Genomic DNA, 24,316 nt, shown 5'->3' with positions numbered 1-24,316 from the left:
GAAGCCCAGTGAACAAATCGTTTCTATTTGCTATTATACAGCTTCCTGGTAGACAGTTTATGAGAGGAAACTATAATATGTTGGACCGCGGGAGACAAATCTGGAGACCTGGATAATTGGAGCAGCCAAGTTGTCAGTTTTAGGGAGATGAGGGAGGGATGAAGAACTCCCGATGAATGAGTCAGAAGATCTGGCACTGGGTCCAGGATCCATGGTTCTTCCACTTGATACTTCTGCAGGAAGGGGAACCAAATCTGCCGAGGCCAAGACGGGGCTAGCAAAATCACAGTCCTTCCCAGACTTTTGGCTTTCTGTATGAATTTGGGAATTAGGGGAATTGGCGGGAAGGCATATAGGAGGCCCGGGGGCCAATCATGTACTAGTGCGTCCCTCGAGTTGCTCCCCGGTGGGAGATAAAGGACCAAGTAGCTGCTGCATTTGGCATTCATCGGAGATGCAAATAGGTCGCAGCAAGGCTGGCCACATCTGCGGAAAATCTTGTCTGCCACCTGTTGTTTGAGAGACCACTTGTGAGGCAACAGCATGGCCCTGCTTAGCTTGTCCTCTATCACGATGGATGACCCCGGGATGTGTGTTGCTATCAGAAAGCGTCTGGTGGATACAGCCCATTGCCAAATTCTTAGGGCCTCTCGGCATAAGGGATAAGATCTGGTTCCCCCTTGCTTGTTGATGTACCAGACTACTGACATGTTGTCCGTCTGGATAGCAATTGTACCTGGAGGAAGAGAGTCGTGAAAGTGTTGCAACGCCAGGAACACCGCTCTCAGCTCTAGGACATTTATATGTAAATGTGATTCCATGTTTGACCAAGTGCCTTGGACAGTCTTTGCCTGAAATAGCCCCCCCACCCTATCAGGGAAGCATCCGTGGTCACTGTGGCTGTGGGTTGGGGAAGAACAAAGGGACGTCCGATTATCACTTGGTCGCTGTTCAGCCACCAATTGACATCCTTCTTGCAAAGATTCATTAACCAGATCTCATGTGACATGGGCAGTCGTTGGTAAGACCACTGTGGGAAGAGTAGCCACTGGAGTATTCGTATGTGCACGCGCCCTAACGGGACTGCTATCAGTGTGGCTGCCATTGTACCCAATAGCTGCAGTATCTGGAATGCAGGAGCTTTGTTTTGGACCAACAGACTGGATAATTGACTTTTTAAAGATGCAATTCTTGCTTGAGGCAACCTGATCCTTGAATTGAAGGTGTCCATTTCTGCTCCTATAAATGTAATATGCTGCGAGGGCGATAACGCAGATTTTTCGAAATTTAAGGTTATGCCCAGCTGGGAACAAAGGCTTATGGTGTAGTCTCTTGCTTGGATTAGTTGATGCCTGGAGGTGGCGGTGTGGAGCCAGTCGTCCAGATATGGAAACACCCGGAATCCCAAACATCTCAGGTGAGCCGTGACCACTGCCATAAATTTGTTGAACACCCTGGGGGCTGTGGTGAGACCAAAGGGCAGGGCTCTGAACTGGTAATGACTGGCCCCCAGCCAGAAACGCAGGTGAACTCTGGATGATCTGTCCATTTTGATGTGGTAGTATGCATCCTTGAGATCTATAGAGCACATCCAATCGCCTGTTGCTAAGAACGGAAGAATCGATTGAAGCGTGACCATCCGGAACTTCTCCTTCTTAATGAAGGTGTTGAGTTTGCTGAGGTCCAGTATGGGCCTCCAGTCCCCTGTTTTCTTTGGAACTAAAAAGAACCTTGAGTAAGTTCCGGATCCTATTTGGTCCACCGGGACTGGCTGGATGACTCTCTTGTCTAGCGGTTTTCGGATTTCTATGGCTGCTAGCTTTCTCAGACTGGGTGGAACGTCTGGAATCCTTGTACACATGGGGGGGATTTTTGTAAAGGGAATGTAATAACCTCTGGCAATGATGCTTTTTATCCAAGAATCCATTGTAATGTTTAGCCCGTGAGACACCCAGGATTAGGGTTCTCCCGTGAGACACCCAGGATTAGGGTGCTTGGGACGCTACCCACGTGTAAGAACAAAACGGCGAGATAGAACAACTTCACATAAAGAAGTTATGTCCTTACCATAACGTTCCATGTCAGTTGTTCATCTCGCCTTTTTGTTCTTGCATTCCCGCCTACCTTCCCCCTCCGGTTGAGAGAGATGGTTGCCTTAGTGGATTGGTCGACTTTTGTCAGCCTGTCTTCTGGAACAGACTGTTCCTTCCTTCTACAAACTTATAGCTTCCTAGATATGTAGGCACTATAGTTCTATAGCAACAGGATAAAGCCAAGCGACCCCCGACTGCCTCCAGAGAAGGACAGCCAGGCTTCCTTTCAGGAACGCTGATAGGGCTTACCAGAGAACTGCTCCCTGTCACCCTGGTTTTGTGGACTGCCTCTGCCATTTGGACGGCGTCTTCCATTTCTGCCCCCCTCCTCTGCCCCTAGAGGGGGTATCAGTAGGTGTGAACTGGAAAGCTCCTTGGGGTTTTCGGAACCACATTTTTCCACTTCGTTGCCCTTTGGGGTATGGTCTAGTTGGAGTGGAAAAACGGACTCCTACAGCAGACAGAGTCTTTCCTTCTTTTTCACACCTAGTAAGTGTCTCCTTAACTTTGGGTCCGAATAAGGCGGACCCATCAAATGGGGTACTGACGAAGGAAGATTTGAAGGCTTCCGCAAAGGAGTAAAGGCGCATCCAGGACTGTCTCTGAAGAGCTATTGCTGAGCCTGTCGCCCTACTCGATCCATCGGCAGCATAAGAAATGAGTCGCATGGATGAGTTTACTATTGAATTGAGGGTGTTGAGTTGTGCAGTCACCTTCTCAGAAACTGCATCAGCTGTGTTATCCTGGAGAGTATCTCCCAGCTCTTAAAGGAGATCTTGTTGAAGGCGGGTAAAATGTGTCAGGTAGTTGAGCGACCTCATGGAAAATGCTGCAGAACTAAATATGTGTTTCCTATACCTGTCCATCGTCCTAGAATCCCTATTAGGAGGATGGACAGAAGAAGAGGTTTCCAACATCTCTTTCTTGGTGGCTGCCACCACCACCATGGCATCAACTGGGACTCCCTTTGTAAGAAAAGCCTTGTCAGTAGGGGAAGTAATAAACTTGTTGGGCCTCCAAGGGACCAGCTCCACTGAGTCAGGGGACTCGCACGCCCTTCGAGCAACCAGCTCCATCAATTCGTCGAAGGGTGGGGTAACCCAGGAGGTGGATGGTTGAGATCCAAAGGCCTTCAGGAGGACTGACTCATCCTCAGTAGGGACAAGGGACTGCCAATCACCCCTCTGTCTTAAGATCTCCTAAATGTCTGCAAATGAGACATCCTCTGAGGGGGATCGTGGAGACGCTTCTGATTCCTCCAAGTCGGTATCCGATGTCAGGGATTCCTGTGGGGAATCCAAGTGCCTCCTCTTGCACAGTCTCTTCCTAGGTACTTCATCGGTGGGAGCTTCCGGTGAAGTCCCTAGAGAGGAGGGGCCACCCAATGGGGATACCTGAGGCCCTGGATCTCGACGCTTGGTGGGGACCTGTGGGGAAGAGGTAGAACGAGGCCCTTTAAGGGGAGGGGAAGACAGATCCGAGGAGGTAGTGGTATTAGCAGACATGACCTTCCTCATGGAATCGAAGGCACCAGAATCTCGGTCTGAGAAGTCTGTTGGCTCCGAAGATGCCGGCAGCTCTCCCCGAGCCGAGACCCCCCCACTCCAATCCAGAGGACAGAGCCGAAGCCACCTGTGCCAAAGCCCCGAGGGGAAGGGTCGGAACCGAGGTATCGGTTCGACTCTCCACCCCGGAGCCAGCGAGGGACTGTCAGCCCCGAGACTCCCTGGTCGGATCTGAGGAGATCAAGGTCGATGAAGCCGAGGGAGGTGGATCAAACCTCAGCTCAGAGGGCTCTACCAACATCGGCTCCGCCTGCCCCGGCTCCGAGAGCTCGATAGGCTTCGCAGGAGGAGGGGGAGAAATTATGGCTGGGGTTTCAGGCTTCGAAGCAGAGTGGCTCAAAGCATACAGTATTTTGGCCAGGGCCGGGTTCTCTAAGAGCCTCTTAACCACTCGATCCAGGTCCACATCAGAAAGCCTCGAGGAATGCGTCGAGGGATGGGTCGAAGGAGCCGAAGATGGTACCGATTGAAGAATTGGAGACTGAGGAGTCTCCAATATCAGATCCACAACTGGGCTCCAAGGTAGAGGATCGATACACGGCTCCAAGGGCTGTGGAGCCGATGTACGAACCATAGTAGAGGAACGTGGAGCCGGTGACTTGAGCTCCGAGGATCCCTTGGAAGACTTCAACCCCTTCGAAGCCTTGGAAGACAGGTTGGCTTTGTCTAAAGTAGCCTGAAAATCAGGCTTCGGAAGTCCCCTATCTACCAGCTTCCTGCGCCTTTCCAAGAGAACCCTGGCGCTAAAGGAGTGGCAGATAGAGCACACCTCTTGTAGGTGAACAGAGCCCAAACAGTAAACGCAGGTGGAGTGGTTGTCTGTAACAGACATCTTCTGACCGCACCCACACCTTTTGAATCCTGACTTTTGTTTCTCAGACATATTTAACAATAAAAATTCACATCCCTGAATTTTAAGTATAACAACAAAACAGTGTAAATATTACTATAACACTAATTTAACTCAGAACTAGCTTGTTATAGGAAATATGCAGAATATATATATATATATATATATATATATATATATATATATAAGTAAATACCTACAGATTATAAAGGATAAAGGAGAGCACACACTCACACACAAAAGTTACAGAGCCCTGTCACGCCCAAACAGAAAAGAGAGGCCTAAGAGCCCTGAATAGAACTACTTCAAAGAATTTTTAAACTAGAGCTAAACAAACAGGCAAAGGCCCAATACTATGGATAACACTTCTAATTTTAATGATATATAATACTATTATAGAAAAAAATTCTATTAATATTGAAAAAATTAAGTCACTGGCCCGAGCTTCCTCCAAGAAGCTGTAGATCTGTTGCAGCGGCAAACTTGATCTGGGGATTTACAGTAGAGCAACATGGGATATACACTAGGTCTCGAGCTTCTCTGAGAGTCTGAGCTTGAAAAGCGGCCGACTCGGAGCCGAGGGATCGGCTCCGAACCCACGTGTAAGAATAAAACAGCGAGATAGAACAACTTCACATCAAGGGCTATACCCTCAGTTTGGAAGAAAATGAGCTAAGATAAGAGTTGCTTGATTTAATGGACATGGATAGCTATATTAAGATCAATGAGAAAAATAGACTGCAGAAGGTCAATAAAACCCAAAAAGTAAGAAGTCTGATAAAACAAATAAATGCAGTAATTAGGACTGTCCATAGAGATCTGTGTGATATAACAGAAGTAAACAGGCTACATTACTATGCTGCTAAATTAATACCTGATAAAGTTCTACCACAAGAACGCATAGTAGTAAGGGAAAGGAAGGGGAGAAATTGAATACCATCATGGAAGCATCGAATAGAGAAAACTATAAAGCAATTAAGACAAGAAGTGTCACTGTTAGAAGAGTACAGAAGGAGGAATAGATCAACAAAATACCAAGAAAGATAGATGTGATTAAAGCAATGCCCAGTATTACAACAGACAACGATCTATCATGCACTACCGCAAATAACAAACTAAAAATTTCAGTACAGGCAGAAAAACTTAGAAGATACACAGATAAATATAGTGGAAAAGTACAAAATAAGCAATTTATTGATGACCCAAAAAAGTTTTATAGAGAATTGGGAAATAAGGTAAAAGGAATTGAAAGACTGTCAAAAAAAGAGGAAGTAGATACATTTTGGAGAAGTATCTATGAAGATCTTGTGGAACATAACAAAGATGCTAAATGGATACAAGTAAAAGAAAGAACAAGAAGTTTAAAAGTGCAGGAAATGAAATGGGATGAAGTAACAAGCAGAGAGACTGAAAGTTAAAAAAAGCCTCTAACTGGAAAATCCCAGGCCCAGATGCAGTACCTAACTTTTGGTTAAAATTATTAACATCTTTGCACGAGGATTTAGCCAAGAGTAAGAACTATTTATATGCGCACCCTGAACAGACACCAACCTGGCTAACAACAGGCAAAACAATGCTCTTACTTAAGAGTGAACCTGTAAGCTACCCTAAAAATTATAGACCAATAGCTTGCCTTCACACGACGTATAAACTACACACAGGAACAGACGCTGACAGAGTGTATAGTCGTTTAGAAGAAAACTCAATTATGGCAGTAAAACAAAACGGCAATAAAAAAAAGTCATATGGAACAAAAGATTGAGTGTTGTTAAATAAAGTTATAGAGGAGAACTGTAAAAAGGGGAAGAATCTAAGTATGGCATAGATTGACTACAAAAAAGTATTTGATAGTATCCCACATTAATGGATAAAAGAGTGCTTAAAATTGTATAAGATACGCTCTACACTGATTGACTACTTTACAGTGACCATCAAACAAAGGTAGACCACTTTGCAATTAAGCCATGATAAAGGACAGATTATTATCCCATGGATGAAAATTGAAAGGGGGATATTCAGGCGTGACTCTCTGTTACTGTTGCTATTCTGCCTTGCCATTAACCCATTAGGCCATTTACTTAACAGCTTAGGCCATGGCTACAATTTGGCTTCTAGAAAATAACAAAGACATTTCATCCTCTCTTTGTCAATGATTTAAAACTGTACAGCTCATCAGATGAGGAACTGAAAGCACAGTTGCAGGTTGTCAAAACTTTTTCAGATGTATTAGAATGTCATTTGGTCTTGATAAATGTGCAAAAGCAACCTTTAAAGTAGGAAAGTTGCAGCACCAGGAAAACATCAGTTTGGGACAAGAATGTGATATAAATGAACCTGAGCAAGAGGGAGTGCATAAATACTTGGGAACTGATGAAGGATAAGCAATAAAATGTGAACAAATGCGAATAAAACTCAGTAAGGAATACTTTAGAAGACTTAAATTAATCCTGAAAACAGCACTGACATCCAGAAACAAAATCCAAACTATAAACCAATTTGCTCTTCCTGTCCTAACTTACAGTTTTGGAGTGACTGACTGGCCCCAAAACATGCTGGATAGATTAGATATTAAAACAAGAAGGATATGCTTTATGCTCAACAAATGATTTATAAAAAATCAATGTACACCAAGATTATATATTCCCCATTCTGAAGGATGGCTGTGCCTCCTTGAAATTGATTACATGTACAGATCTGCAATCGTGGAACTCCACACATATCTACTGACCTCACAAGATCCAAATGTAGTGAAAGTTTTGAAACATGAGAAGAATTAGTTCTGGTTTAAGCACTTGGGCTTCAGGCCAGTTATTTTACATTAAGAAGGTTCGTGGTCTGCACTCTTGTGGGAGAAGAGGCTGGACTCTGCCCTTCTGAGCTGGGAATTTCTGGTTAAAGGTTTATAGTGCCTGAATATTTGAACTGTATCTTACTGAAATTGGTACACCTTGTTTGCTGTAGCATAGACTAGATCCAGGCCTGCTGAATCTAGCTTTGTTTATATGCTTGTTGTTTGTTTGCTTGTTATTTCCCTGGAATGCTAATTCCACCTAATACGCTTCTCAGCTTCTGTGGATCACTAGTGATATCTGCATTGCTTACTGTACTTATTTCCTTGTTTCACTTGAAAGAAAGTTACTGTTTGTCGTTTTTGCATTTAGTTACTTGTAACACATTGCACTCAAGTTACCTGGCACTTGCTCACTAAAGCAATTATATAAGTCAGCACTAAAAATTAAAAGCACTACACCCTCACACTCCCCACTGGCCCTTGTTTTCAATTATTAAAGAATTCCCAATATTATTCTAGCATGTCCAAAGGTCAGTTGTCAATCTCCTCTCTGGTCCAGCTGGTGAATCTGGGAATCTTGAGGCAATGTTATAACTGCCTCATGTACACAGACAACCCTCTCCTCCTCCCACATAACACAAATACTTGCGAGATATGCAGCTATTTAGCAAAACTGGAGGCTGAGCTCTCTCAACTCAGGACTGGCAAAACCAGACAGGAGGAGAAGGCAACTACACACACCACAAAACCAGCCTCACATAATGCTACCACACCACTGAATCAAACACATAAACACACAAAGACATACTCGGAGTCTCTGAGTAAAAATTTACCTAAACAGCAGAGGCCTCCAAAGCAGACACCCAAACAACTGCTACCTCAAAACACCCCACAAGCAACACATAAACCACAAAATCAGTGTGCAAAGCAGTCACAGCCCTTAAGGCCAAATACAACACCAAACATACTTGTCATTGGTGACTCCATAGTCAGACACACTGACGTCCCACTCACCAGGCTGAACAAGGAGAGGTTCACAGTAAGCTGCCTATCGGGCGCTAGAATCCGCCACATAACACAAGCACTCGGGTCACTCCACGGCAAGTACAAATATGACACAGTCATTGTCCATGCTGGTGTGAACGACCTGAGACGTACCTCCCTGGACTACATGAAAAGAGACAAAGAGGAGCTCTCTGATTATGTAGCCCAGGCAGGTATGACCCTGACCCTGAGCAGTATCTTTCCTTCACCAAGAATGATGGCACAATATAGAGACAAGATGATCAGCTTTAACAATTGGCTTAATGTCTGGTGTCATTCAAAGGGGATCCAGTGTCTGTCTGCCTGGGATGACATGCTTGACAAGCCACGCTGCTTCGCAAGGGACGGCTTGCACCTGTCACCTCTGGGATTCCGGATATTGGCTAAGGCTCTTGCCACCCCCATAGTGCCTTTTTTAGGCAAGGCTCAAATTCTAAACCTACCACCCTAGAAAACAAAAATGGGAAGAAACTGAGGGTAATGCTGCTCAATGCCAGAAGTCTAAATCTCAAAATGCACGCACTCGAGGCTCTTCTCAGTATGGAGAACAACGATGTCTGTGCTGTAACTGAAACCTGGTTCAAGGCTCCTGAGAGCACCCCGGCACTATTAGATTTTACCTCATATCATTTGTTCTGGCCCCAAAACCCGGACCACACCACAAAAGGGGGGGGGTGTATCCATATTCATAAAGGATACCCACACCTCCAGGTTGGTGGCAACGCATCTAAGCTCGGAAACCATCCAGGTGCAACTAACCATAGGCAAAACTGCTCTACAAATTGTAGCATGCTACAGGCCACCCTCTCAAACTCAGGAACCCCACACAGCCTTCCTGAAGACACTGGAGGGTATAAATGTATCTCCAAACACCATCATATTGGGTGACTTCAACTACCCGAATATAGACTGGGAACATTACTCAAGCCCTAACTTTCTAGCCCAACGGTTCCTGGAGTTCATAAATTGAAATGCCATGGAACAGCTAGTCACTGTTCCCACGAGAGGAGAAAATATACTAGATCTCATTATCACAAATATGGGGACAAAATGCTCCACATCGGAAGTATATCCCTCATTGGTGAGATCTGATCATAAACTAATCTCACTGGAAATCCACATCCCGCCCCCACCCCAAATAAAAAAGACCACAGTGAAGAACTTCTCTAAAGCAAACTTCACACTACTCAAGACTGGTGTGGTATCCTTCAAGGCCCCTGAGACAGTGGAAACCACAACCCAAGCTGCGGAAGCCCTTACAAATGCCTTCTATGAACACCTCCAGGACTGCATGGATCAGGCAATCCCAAATAAAACCAAGACTCTTTCCACAAAGGGCAAACGTCCAGTCTGGTGGACCCCAGCCATCAACAAACTTTACAATAAGAGGAGAAAGCTATTACATGATAGAACAAAATCCATAAAAGGGAAGTCACCCCTGATCATTATTAGTAAAAAAATACGAGCACTCATAAAATCAACTAAGGCCAATTTTGAGAGAAAAATTGCCATGGATTCAAAGGACAATCATAAGGCCTTTTTCAGCTATGTTAGGAACCTGGGTGGAAACTCCCAGATATGCTCAGAATTAGTCCAAAATGATACAAAAATCACTGAACCCACAGACATTGCCAACATAATGGCAGACAGGTTCAGTGCAAACTTCACCCCCCTCTCCCCCACTAAAGGAGAGATAACTATCCCAGCGGAGTGTAGCCTCCCAGACATCTCAAATGCGCAGGTGAAAGCTGCTCTCTCTAAAGCTAAAAACACAGCATCAGTGAGACCGGATGGTGTCCCCGGCTGTGTGCTACACGAGCTAAATGAGGAATTAAACCCGCACATAAGGCAGCTGTTTAATCTCAGCCTTACCACAGGATACATGCCCAAGGAGTGGCGTACGGCAACTGTGGTCCCACTCCACAAAGGCGGTGCCTCTACGGACCCTGGTAATTACCGCCCCATAAGCTTAACAAGTCTAGTCTGCAAAGCTATGGAGAGGATCATAATGGAGCTCATAAACAAAGATATAGGGGACTTGAAGACATTGGACCCGACCCAGTTTGGCTTCGTCAAGGGCAGATCATGCCTTTTGAACTTGGTCGACTTCTTCGAAACAGTCACCAAGGCCATTGATGAGGAAAGGCAGTCCATACAGCCTACCTTGACCTTGCAAAGGCTTTCGACACAATACCCCACTCGGTATTGTAGAAAAACTTACCAGCTTAAATGTAAACCCATATGTCACAAGATGGGTTGCAAACTGGCTTAAGGACAGAACCCACAAGGTTAGAGTTGCTGGCGCTATGTCAGACTCCAAGCCGGTCACAAGTGGTGTCCCACAGGGCTCGGTCCTTGGCCCCTATTGTTCGGCATCTACTTCTCAGAAGTACAGGCCAACATGGGAGGACTTTGGCTGACAAAGTTTGCAGACGACTGCAAACTGGGTCCCATAGTGGAAAGTGCATCGAACACGGATATCCTTCAGAAGGGACTCACGGAAACAGATAGCTGGTGCCAGAGCCATGGCCTGAAGTTAAATGCCAAAAAATGTATAGTCATACCCTTCGGGAAAAACAAGGTAACCCCAAGCTACCATATAGGTGGCAATCCACTAAGCACAGAAGAGGTTATCAGGGACCTGGGGACCCAGGTTGACAGTGGCCTTTCTTTTGACACTCATGTTGCTAAAGTGGTTAGAAAGACCTTCTACATTGCCCACCTGATCATGAAGGATTCACATCCAGATCTAGTGAGGTCATTGTTCCCTGTACTCTTCACTTATCAGACCAATGATCGAGTACAATGCCCCATTCGGGATGTATCTCACCCGACATCTGCAGCAATTGGAGAGACCCCAAAAGTTCCTCACTAAAAGGATAAAGGGACTCCAAAATCTGTCATATGCTGCCAGATTGAAGAAACTCCAGCTCTATTCAGTCGCATACCGTCTGCTCAGAGGTGACATGTGCCTGACATACAAGGCCATGTCCAACCCGGAATTAATGGACATGCTCCACCTCAAAAAATCCAAATCCAACAAAACCACTAGAGCAAGCGACTTAAACCTTAGCACAGATATAAATAGGACGTGCTGGAGGGATAGATTTATCACTCAGAGACTCCCTATGCTGTGGAATAAAATCCCGGTCCATGTGAGGCAGAGCACCTCACTGGCTCTGTTCAAGAGAAATCTTGACCTGTGGATGGGAGATCGTAGGTTTACCCCGGGAATCATCTGTGTGTCACTGCTGGACAGAGGCACAACAAACTAATGGGCACAGTATTTTTTCATATAAGGGGTGGCGTAAGCCACAAAACTTTGGGCTAGGCTTATAAATGCCTTAGGGCAGATAGCCTAGTATAAACCTATGAACCTATGACTTTTCTGCTTAATTTATTAGAAGCATATTGATGTCAAGCAGGAATGGAAATCAAACCAGAAGTAGATAAAAATCAGGCAGGAACTGAATGTGCCAAAACACAAAAGAAAGAATATAAGGTGAAAGACCAGATGAGAAGGCAAGAAATGTGGAAAAAGCATAAATATGGTTGTAAGTATAAAAAACTTCTGGAAGAACCTCATGTTGATCAGGAACGAAAGCAGGAATGGTTAAGGAGAGGCAAATTCAAACCAAGAGATGAAAGGTTAATTTTGGCAGCCCAAGACAGTAGGCTACATACACACTGGTTTACAAAGTCCATTGAACAAGTGGGAGAAACAGACAAATGTAGGTTTTGTAAAACCAAATTGGAAACAGTCACACATCTTGTTGCTGGTTGCGACACATTAATGGCAGAAAGACTGTGCAAAATCCCCAGTACAACAGTCTCACCACATTATTATGCCTTTCAGTGTAAACATTATGGTATTGAAGTGGCTGAAAAACACTGGAAACATGAGCCACAAAGCATCATAGAAAATGATGAAGTTTATATCACATGGGATCACCCATTATCAACAGTTCAAAAGATAGAGGCTAGAAAACCGGATATAGTGGCCCAAGAAAAGAAGACAAAAGTAGCACTGATCATTGAAATTGCCACACCCAGTGACTACAGTGTCTTGCGTACAGAGGGACACAAAGTCATAAAATACCAGGATCTGCAGGCAGAAACGAGAGCAATGTGGAAGAAAGCTATTCAGACAGTTCCAATAGTAGTAGGAGCAATGGGTCTTATAAAAAAATAATCTACAATCGTATTTAGATACGTTACCAATCCATGTAACCCCATAAGAATTGCAGGAGTCATTACTGGGCACACTGTGGGTGCTGCGAAGAGCACTTTGGGCTGACATCAAAGATTGAAACAATTCTAATTTCATGAACTTTAATCATACTTCGACTAAGGAATGGGGTCCATTCCCATCATGGTATTAGATACCCAAAAGTTTTGGAGAAATTAAAAAGGGACCACATGGAGAGATGATAAAAATCAACAAGCAAAGTGAGTAGTATTGCTGAAAAGTAATTCATCCTCAAGTCTTAGTGAGTACCTTCATGAGATGGAACCTATTTTTACAATATCTCACCACGACAACACTAATATATAACTATATTTTATATTGCAAGTTAAAAAATAAGAGACAGCTGGGTGAAAAGTACTTGCACAAGAAAAACTGTCAGAAGCTTCAAATGCAAATTTGTGTTCATTAATACAAAAGATCCATAAAAAACATTATATAGACCAAGAAACTTTGGGCTGTTTGGGGAAAAAAAGCAACAGAGAAAGTGCAAAAATATGATGAACAAAACCTACAGATTTTTGAAAGGTATAAAAAAGAAACATGGACATGGGAAAGAGAAAGAGAGAGAGACTGAGTGAGAGATGTGGTGCAATATTTATGCAAAGCAGAAAGCAAAACTAATCAATACAAAAAAGCAACCCCAAAGATATTTGAAGACAAACACTGGCAAAGGCACACAGACATGGAAAATTTCTCAATACAAAAATGAGACTATAAAGGGGGATCATAGAACAGAGGATTAGTCAAGTAGAAGTTAAGCAAATAAAAGCTGAAGTTACAGAATACCTGCAGAGTGAAGGATGTGGAGTAGAAATTCTGTCACAGGTTATATCACAGCATGATGGCACATTAAGTCCCCAAAGTAAGGAGAAACAGGTGGAGCGGGACACATATGAAGAAGAAATATGGGCATGGGAAAGAAAAAAAGATTTAATATGGTTCAATACTTAAGCAAAAGAGAAAGCAAAACTAATCAATACAAAAAGCAACACCCAATATATTTGAACAGAAATATAGGCAAAGGCATCCATACATGGAAAATTTCGCAATACAAAACAAACTGGGAAAGTAGAAAAGAGAATCAGTAATGGAGAAGTTAAAGAAACAGAAACTGAAGTTTTGGATTACCTGCAAAGTACAGGAGTAACAGGTGGAAAAGGAAGCATCTAATCATTTGCCACACGAAGACACTCTGGAACCAGTACAAAAGTTCAACTGGTGCTGCACAGCAAGTGGAGAAGCAGGAAACAATGGTAACTCTGATGCAATCGATATTGTGAAGTTATAAGCCAGTGAGTTCCTATATGAGAGAACAACAGAAGACACAGGATGCAGATGAAGAGTATATGTTGCAGGAAGATGTTCTGGAAGTTTCTGTAAAATGCCCGCAGGAAAAGGAGAACAAAAAATATGCCCTCAGTTTAGAAGAAAATGATCTAAAGGAAGAGTTGCTTTATTTAACAGAGATGGATAGACGTATTAAGATCGATGAAAGAAATAGCTTACAGAAAGCCAATAAGACCCAAAATGTTAGAAGTCTGACAAAACTAATGTACACGTTAATCAAGACTATTAACAGAAATTTACGTGATATAAAAGAAGTAGAGAGGAAACATTATTGTGCAAATAAATTAATAACAGATAAAGGCTTACCACAAAAACATAGACCCATACATGAAAGGAAGGGAAAAAATCAAATGCCATCATGGAAGCATTGAACAGAGAAAACTATGAAGCAGTTAACACAAGAAGTGTATTAGAATACAGAAGAGGGAACAGATCAACAAAAACTCTTCAAAAGACAGAAATGATAAAAGCAACACTCAGAATCCAAACAGATCAGGTTGTATTGTACAAAAGTGCAAATGCTAAACTAAAAATATCAGTACAGGCAGAAAAAAAACTTAGAAGACATGCAGATAAATATAAGGGAAAAGTACAAAATAAGCAATTTATTGATGACCCCAAAAAGTTTTAAAGAGAATTGGGAAACAAAGCAGAAGGAAAAGAACCACCACCAAAGAAAGAAGAATTAAAGCATTTTGGAGAAATCTCTATGAAAACCCTGTGGAACAAAGATGTTGAATGCATAGAAAAAGTAAAAGTAACATTAAGAAGTTCAAATGTACAGGATATGAAATGGAATGAAGTAACAGCTAGAGGAAATGAAACAAAATTAAGAAAAGCTCCTAAGTGGAAAACTCTAGGCCCAGATGCAAAACCTAACTTGTGGCTAAAAGGATTAACATCTGTACATGAAAATTTAGCCCCAGATAAGAACTACTTACATCCCACACAGATACCAACCTGGTTAACAACAGGAAAGATGATATTCCTCTTTAAGACTGAGCCTGCAAGCTAACCTAAAAACTATACATCAATAACTTGCGTTCAGATGATAAATAAGCTATACACTGGAATTAATGCCGACAAAAGTTTATAGTCATTTAGAAAAAAACTTAATCATGGCAATAGAACAAAAGGGTAACATAAAGTTATACAGAACAAAGGATTATTTGTTGTTAAATAAAGTCATAATGGAGAATTGTAAAAAAGGGAAGAATCTAAGTATAGCAAAGATAGATTACAAAACACATTTAACAGCATCCCTTGTTCATGGATAAAGGAGTGCTTACAGATGTATAAGATACACCCTCCATTAATTAATTACATTACAGTGACCAATAAACAATGATAATCACTTTGCAGCTAAGCCATGACAATGGACAAATTATTATCCCAGGGATAAAAATTCAAAGGGGGATATTCCAAATTAACTCTGTCGCTTCTGGTCTTTTGTCTTGCCCTTAAACCATTAAGTTGTCTACTTAACAGATTAAGTCATGGTTACAATTGGGCTTCCCGAAAACAACAAAGTGTAAAGACTTCTTTTTTTGTGGAAGATTTAAATCTGTGTAGTTCATCAGATGAGCTAGAAGCACAACTGCAAGTGGTCAAAATTTTCTCAGATGAGAGAAGAATATCATTTGCTCTTGATAAATGTGCAAAATCAACATTTAAAGCAGGAAAGCTGCAGCACCACAAAACTATCAGTCTGGGTAAGGAATGTGATATAAAGGAACTTGAGCAGGAGGGAGTGTATAAATATCTGGGAATTGATGAAGGATGGACAATGAAACATGAACAAATGCTAACAAAACACAGTAAGGAATATTTTAGAAGAATAAAATTAATACTGAAAACAGCCCTGACATCTAGGAACAAAGTACAAGCTACAAACCAGTTTTACTCTTCCTGTTCTAACTTACAGTCTTAGGGTGACTGAGTGACTCCAAAAAGTACTGGATCAGTTGCACAGGAAACCAAGAAAAATATTTCTCTCATCAAATGGTATATAAAAATCAGTGTATACCAAGAAGATACAATTCCTTGTTCTGGAGGAGGTATGGGCCTCCTTGAAATTGATTAAATGTACAATCGTAAGAATGCAGACATATCTGCTGACTTCACCAGATCCAAACATAGTGAAAGTTGTAAAACACGAGGAGAACAACTCTAGGAAGACTTCCATGCTTAATTTAGCAGAAGCATACAAACAGGAATGGAAATCAAACCAGAAGTAGACAAAAATCAGGCAGCAACTGAATGTGCCAAAAAATGAAAGAATACGAGAAGGATCAGATGAGAAGGCAAAAAACGTGGAAAATGCATAAATATAGTTGCAAGTACAGAAAACACCTGGAAAAACCTTGTGTCGATCAGAATATGAAGCAGGAATGACTAAAGAGTGGTGAATTTAAACCAAAAGCTGAAATGTTATTTTCGGCCCAGGATAGCGAACTAGGTACATACTGATTTACAACGTCCATTGAACTTATGGGAGAAATGTACAAATGCAGGTTCTATAAAACAGAACTGGAAACAGCCACACATCTTGTTGCCAGGTATAATACACTAATGGCAGAGGGTCTGTATACTGAAAGGTATAATTATGTGGCAAGAGTGTTGCACTGGGGATTATGCAAACATTACAATATTGAATAGGCTGAGAAACACTGGAAACATGAGTCACAAAACATTATAGAGAATGATGACATTTATATCACATGGGATCACCCTTTACCAACAGTTAAAAAAATAGATGCGATAAAACCAGATATATTAGGCCATAAATAGAAGAAAAAGTAGCATTGATCAACAAAATTGCTATACCCAGTGATTGCACTGTCTTGCATACAGAGAGACACAGACATAAAATACCAGGATTTGCAGGCAGAAATAAGGGCATTGTGGAAGAAGGATACCCAGACGGTTTCAATAGTAGTAGGAGGAATAGGTCTCATAAGGAAGAATTCACAGTCATATTTAAATATACTTCCACTACATGAAACTCCATATGAATTTCAAGAGGAGTCAGTTCTGAGCACACTGTGGGGACTGCAATGGGCACTTTTGGCTAACATCTAAGACTGAAATAATACTAATTTTACAAACTTTAATCATACTTTGACTTAGGAATGGGGTCCATTCTTATCATGGCATTAGAAATCCAAAAGACTTAGAGAAATTAAACACAGTACATGCATGATAAAATTAAGTAGTAGTCCACAAAAAATAAACTGACAGGCCAAGCATGAAGAACAGAGAAAATAAAGTGGACTGTTGAGAATAAAGAAGAGACGGTGTATTACTAATATTATGGAAAAAATTCAGAGAATGGACATGTAGCAAGAGTAATAGAGAAAATAAAGGAAAGAAAATGTTTGTGCAAGAAAAACTGTACAAGTTAAGATCCTTAATAAAAAAAAAATCAGAAAAAATATCTAGATGAAGAAATGCAGGGATACCTGGAAAAGGAAGCAACAGAGGAAGTCAGAAAATATAAATAACAAAAACAGAGGTCAATGGATGGACAAGAAAAGAATATTTCATATGGTATGATATCTATGCAGAGAAGAAAGCCAAACTAACCAATACAAAAAATGCACCTCCAAAGATATCTGAAGAGAGATGCAGGAAAAGACACCCAGATTGGTAGGCCTCATGATACATAAAAATAAGATCATAAAGGGGGATGTAAAAAAGTTGTTTAGCAAGGCAGAAATTAAATAGAAACAGATGGGATAGACCATTTGCAAAGTGAAGGATTTAGTGTGAAAACTCTGACACAGGCATCATCACTATATGATGGGCCAATAAATCCCCAGATGGAGCAGGATGCCTCTGGAAATGATGCACAGGGCAATGTTCTGGAGCCTTCTGTACAGGACTTGTATGAATATACAGTTAGAATTACACAGCAAGGAAAAGTGCAGGAAACTGTGGAAATTCTGACACAGGTAATATTGCAACATGATGGGCCAATAAGGCCTCAAATGGAGCACAATTCATCTGAAGAATATACGTCACAGGATGATGTTCTGGAACCTTCTGTAAAAGACTTGCATGAAAGTCTAGTTAGAACTGCACAGCAAGGGAAAGAGAAAGAACTAGAGATGAAAGAAGATGCTCAGAGTCCAAAATAAAACGATGTAAAAAAAGACCTACTTGACTTAACAGCGACAGATATTAATATCAAGATAGATGAAAAAAGATTACAGAAAATAAACAAGATCCAACATGTTAGAAGAAAGTAAAACAGAAGAATACAGTAAACAGGACTAATTAAAAAAATCATCTGAAATAACAGAAATAAATATGATATAATACTGTGGAGCTAAACTAATAACTGATGAAGTGTTACCACAAAAATGTAGAGTAGAAAATGAAAGGAAGGGAACAAGTAAAATGCCATCAAGGAAGCATCAAATAGAAAAAACTATAAAGCAACTAAGACAAGAGGCATAATTGTTAGAAGAATACAGAAAGGGGAATAGATTGTCAAAAAAATCTTTAAAAAGATAGATGTGGGAAAAGCAAGACATAGTATTAAAAAAGACCAGGATTTATTATACAATATTTCCAATAGAATGACCTAAAGATATCAAGCAGAAAAACTTAGTAGGTGTGCAGATAAAGTAAAAGAAAAATACAAAACAAAGGTGTGTAGATAAAGTAAAGGAAAAATACAAAACAAACAATTCACTTGTGACTCAAAAATAATTTATAGAGAAATGTGAAGCAAAGCAAATGCAATAGAAATACCACCAAAAGGTACACTTTGGAGAAGCATTTATGAAGGCTAAAGAGGACAGTGAGTAGGGGGAGGAGTTCAAGCTACAGAGCCAAAGTCTATAGAAATGGCTGAAGTCAGACCCTAGGCTGAATCTGAGACCCATCAGTTGAGGAATGGATGAAAAAGACAACATCAGATCAATGCATAACAAAATACATATCCCTCACTCATTAGGAGGAGTGGGCCTCCATAATACTGACTACATGTATAGGTCTGCAATTATGGGACTGCACACACTACTTTAAAAAAAAAATAAAAAAACTTTATTGAACTATCATGTATTACAAAGCAATTATACATTTGTATAAATGAAATCAAACCATATTGGCATATTTTCAACTGCAAACATTATACAGCACATATAATCCTGTATACAGTGATTGTCAACTGAACACTGCATAGCTCAAATCAATTCCTGCCTTCCCTTAAACTTCATTCTTCCTCCAAAACATCATTCCGCATATACTGTTCCCACATTCCCCTTTTTCTATGCAATTTGCTCCTACCCTTTTCTAAAGATCACACTTCCATTTCTTTTATCTCTGTTACTATAGTCAATACTTCTTAATAAGGTTGGCATAGACTTTGATTTTCATTTTCTAGTAATTGACACCAGAGTTAAACTCAGGCAGGCCTTATTACATCTAGGCAATTCAGATCCTGTATTACAGCTCAAAAAATCACTTCCTTAGTTACACCAATTTGCTAACCCAGTATTTCTGACAGAGTAGTCTGCAGGAAATTTTTAAGGTCTAACTGTAGAAATAGTGTTGCGTAATTAGTATAAACCAAGAACCATGCAGAAAAAATGCCAGTGAGGATCCAAAATGGGAAAATCAAGAATTGCAACAACAAGATTGAGCGCTTTCATCTCTCTATGGAGACTTCATAGGGAGAAGAAAGCATTCAATCTTATTAAAATTCTTGATTTTACCATTTTAGATCCTCAGTGGCGCTTTGTTCTGCATGGTTTCATGTTTAAATCATTACACTCCCAAAAATATGTTCCCGATTACCTCTTTCTTCCCCATCACACCTCCAACATTTGCAATCTACCTTCAGAAAAATTCACCTGTCTTTACCATACACTGGACACCTTAAAAAGGTAGTTATCAACTTTTGTATGTAAAGTAATTTGTTAAAGAATGACTCATTACCGGTGTTCAGGACTTGCTTCTTTCACACTTTGGCAGACATCTTTATGTACATAACTATGGAAGCCTTATCAGATCCCTTGCTTCCTTCACACTTTGGCAGGCATCCTTATGTACATCACTGTGGAAGCCAAAACTACCCTATCTTTACTTCACTCCCTTGACTTTACAACACATATATATATATACATACATATATATATATATATATATACATATATATATATATATATATATATATATATATATATATATTTACTCTTATTTTATTAAATTAGGCACAAATCTTGCACATTATTAAGATTTACACAGGAGTGACTGACAAGTGGACATAACACAACTTATAGTGTTGGAGTATGGTACAACTGACTCTCGCATGAAACCACAGAAACTGTGCTCAAATAGGGACCAGGATCACCACACAAATTTAATAAGTTTAGCACTTTTGTTCTACAATAAATGGGACTTCTTCAGAACTGATGCTATTCACAAATAAACCCTTTACATAGTACAATCACATGTATTCAAACAATTAAATCAGGTTACATCAACTATACTATACAGTCACATAAAACAATTTTGTTAAAACAGTCATATATAAACAACTCTATATTATACTGTAAAAATTTGTACACTGGAAGCACTCTAAAAATACATTCAAAAATATATTTATAAAATACTGTTATGATCAGTCACAGCTTTGTAGCATGCAACTTTAAAATACTGCTTATTGAAATGCTATTAACAAAAAACAGGGAAAATTTAAGCATTAAACCTACGCTGACAAATTAATTCCTTATATTAAAATTTTAGCTTCCAGGAACCACCCATTGGAGTATACTGAACTTCTTCCACTACTGTGAAATATTTTTTTAATGTAAACAAATTAATATGTATAAAGATTTGCTCTTGTTACTTTTAGACATACCCCAATAGTATTCATAAAATATTTTCCTTAAAGCTCTCTCAATGTTCTAATATAAGCTTTAAAGAATCCACATCTTGTAAAATATATCACTCCCCGACTTATCAAAATTAAAATGCTGATCCTATATATATTTTTTTTTATCAAAATGAATTACCTTCTTGGACACAGCTACACTGATTGAAACAGCCACATTTATAAATTCTGATTCAGTATTATTAGTATTACTACTATTATCATGACTGGTATCTCTCTTCAACCTTTCCTTAATATTAATGTTCCTTTACAAACAAAATTAGGCTTATCCCCCAAGATGACTGTAAATTAATTAAAATATGAAAATTAATCCCATTTAGCATCAATAACATTCTTTATTTTGTTAGTATCATTATTATAGCTCAAAACTGGAGAGCTTTCAAAATCACCTGCTATTTCTTTTGTTTTATTTCATATAATACCGAACTCTAATGGTGGAAATGTTGAACTTCTTTCTCTTTTAATATAATTTTTGAATTGTTTCTTCCCTCTAAGGGTTACAACACAAGAAAGTACAGAGTGCATTTGTGCATCTACAACTTTGTCAACACACTTCAATAACACAGAGCATCATCCAGACTCTTAGAGGCAAATCAGCACCCAGGCTCTTCCTATTTCCTATTAAATTAACAAATCATAAAATACATACCATAGGAAAACTGAGTTTACGAACTATCTCCATGTAATCTTCATTTCTCTCTTTGACTTGTGACTGACCAGCAGCAAAATGGGCACATACAAAACAAAGACTAGTTGTGTGAAAAAGCATCCGAATGGACACAGCACCTTTATTGCCTGTAGCTCCTCCCATACCTGTCTTCACAGTGTCAACAGCCACATCTCTGGAAAACATTAAAAATTTGTTATGGGCATACTTAATATTATGTCATGTTTCAGTACTGTCTTAAAAGCACTGGTTCTATAAATATTGAACCTAGCCAGCTTAACAGTGTGCTTTATCTAGGCATCTAAATATATAACATTCAAGTCACAGGGCCTAATTAAAATCCAGCTTTAAAATTGTAAAAACTAGTTCAAAACTTTTCATACACAGTCTTTACCTTGCCACTGTTCACATCTGTATCAAAGTGGAAAAGCAGGTTGTGAAATTAGCCAACACTATTCAAAAAGCCTCCTCCGATAAAAGAATGAAAGATGGGAGACCAAAGGAAAATAAAAATGAACATATATACTATACAAGTATACCAGTCAGCAATATGAAATGCTAAAGTGAATTCCATTAGAAAACAGAAAATTGTGTTATGAACTGAATTCAAGTTTTGGAAAGAAAAATTAGAGACTTCTACTATCATTTCAGACACTTCTGAACATCCTCCCCACAATACAGAGTACTAAAAATAAAGACACTAAGACTCTGGTGAAGTATCATGTTCCTCTTGGTTAATGTTAGCAAGGCAAAGGAATCAGAGGACTAGAAACGTGCCATTAACATCTAATCTTGGGTCATGCAGGATGGGAGAAGGCATATGACTGCATACCCAGCAATGTCTTGTGGAAGGCAGTGCAATGGTACAGGGTCAGATGGCCATGGTTGAATTCCATTCAACTCCTGAATTTGAAAAGAGCTGTGTCTATATTCTTAGCATTAAACTGCATATATCCATGACATGCACAGTGCTCCACCAATGGTGTGCCTTATTTCCCTCTCTTGTGATCTTCACTGACAGAACATCAGACTGCAACCAAGGTTTAGTAATTATTCATCTTGGGAATATGACAAGTGTATCTTTATTGTCTGCATGTGATGATGTCCTCTAAGCTTCAGGTTACCTCACATACTATGGGGAGATTTAGTGCTGTGTATGAAGCAACTGGGATGAAAATCAGCACCAACAAAACAAAACTGGTACTTTCCCACAAAAGAGTGGAGTGCTCTTTGCAGTTGAGGGGAGGAAGTATCTTGTGTTGAGTTTTAGGAATCTTAAGAGTCTTGTTCAAGAGTGAAAGCAGACGGGATCGGGAGAATGAACAGTGGGTGGGTAGAGAGGTAGTAGTGCCATCTACACTGTAACAGTAACAGACTACAGCGGTAAAGGAATATATGATACACAGGAAGAAACTCTCAATTTACCAGTTGCTCCATATAGTCAACCTCACCTATGATGATGAGCATATTAGTAATGAATGAAGAGGACAACAATCTGGATATGAGTAGCGGGGAAGAAATTCCTTCTTGGGATAGCCAGACTCATTCTCTGTGATAAAGTGAAGACTTCTGAAGACAGCCTTCATCTGGGTGCCTCCAATGAAAATTGCCTGGCATGGTCCTCACCCTGTAGGAGAAGTCCCAAGAACAAACCTTGGACAGGGAGGTTTACATCTCTTACCTTGTCAAAGAACACCTGGGGATCATACAGATTAAATGGAAATTGTTGCTGGGGATAGGAAAGTTTTGTCTATCCTATTTAGCTTGCAACCACCTTAGGCCTAGCTAGAAAAAGTGATTTAAAATAAGATGGAGTTTTTTATCAGCATTTGAATTTAAATAGATTTTGCAAAAAAATGCATTTATGACATTTATGGTTTAATGGTGAATGAATGATGGTTAGACATGGCATAATACCATTAGCCTCATACAATTTGAATCACTGTCCATCCTTATACAAAGATTTGCCAACTTAAACAAAGACAACAGAGTGAAATTTTAAGAAAAATAATTTAAACTGACCTTATATATGGTGCATGTTGTGGTCTGATGAAGACAAACAGGCAGACCCCCACTAATTGCTCAGATGCCAACAACACATACTTGCAATCTCTGGAAACAGCCTTCTGCAGTTCAGTGGCCCACAGCTTCTGGTTGGTAGTACTAAGGCATAAAAAATATTCTCAGAACTCTTAAATATTCTGAAAAGCAGTAAAGTTAAAGATAATGATGAATGTAACAAGTAAATGCACTAAGCTGATGTAAACTGAAATAGTAACAAATAGATAACAGTTTTAATGCATTCCTTTTCCAAGACAATAAATGCTCACTATGAAGTACAACATTAGCACCTATACAGCCTTGGGCAGCCTCACTGCTCATTATGTATGAGAGAAGTTAAAAGTGTACTCTACTGCTGAACTTCGAAAACCAAACCGAAATAGGCACAAAAAAAAGCATTCACCAGACAAGAAACATGGAACTTACAGACACCTCATACTATATTTACTGACAGTCACAGCGTCATACAAATGCTAAGTTTTAATCTGCTTTCAATAGCAACAACACAGCCATCTCTGCTGCATACAGGAATAAACCGCTGATGGGGTTTGGGCATCTGATGGGGCTAGCATGAGAATGAACAGCATGCCTATCCTGGGGATGATGACGGGAGAGGGCATCCTATGCTGAAATTTCTTAGTGAAGGGTCTGCACAGCACAAATCAACCCTGGGGCAAGCATTCGGTTATCAAACTGTATATGAAGTAGCCTTCACTGTGGGTGTACAGGAGGATGCATGCATACA

The 24,316-nt window shown here is 40.2% G+C and overlaps 1 protein-coding gene across 1 annotated transcript in view; it reads right to left on the bottom strand.

Annotated features, from left to right (window-relative positions):
* Positions 1–24,316, bottom strand: part of SYNJ1 (synaptojanin 1) — a 2,168,218-nt gene that overhangs the window by 1,031,730 nt on the left and 1,112,172 nt on the right. The window contains exons 16-17 of the mRNA XM_044071423.1: positions 23,533–23,673; positions 21,493–21,685 (exon numbers count right to left, since the gene is read on the bottom strand). Of these exons, the coding sequence (XP_043927358.1) occupies positions 21,493–21,685; positions 23,533–23,673 (334 nt within the window). The remainder of the gene's footprint in view (positions 1–21,492; positions 21,686–23,532; positions 23,674–24,316) is intronic.

This window comes from Protopterus annectens, chromosome 5.part0 (genome assembly GCF_019279795.1).
Source record: "Protopterus annectens isolate FY-2018-M chromosome 5.part0, PAN1.0, whole genome shotgun sequence".
Lineage (NCBI taxonomy): Eukaryota > Metazoa > Chordata > Ceratodontiformes > Protopteridae > Protopterus > Protopterus annectens.
Note: the sequence above shows the minus strand (reverse complement) of the source record. Positions and strands in the feature narration are given on the sequence as shown.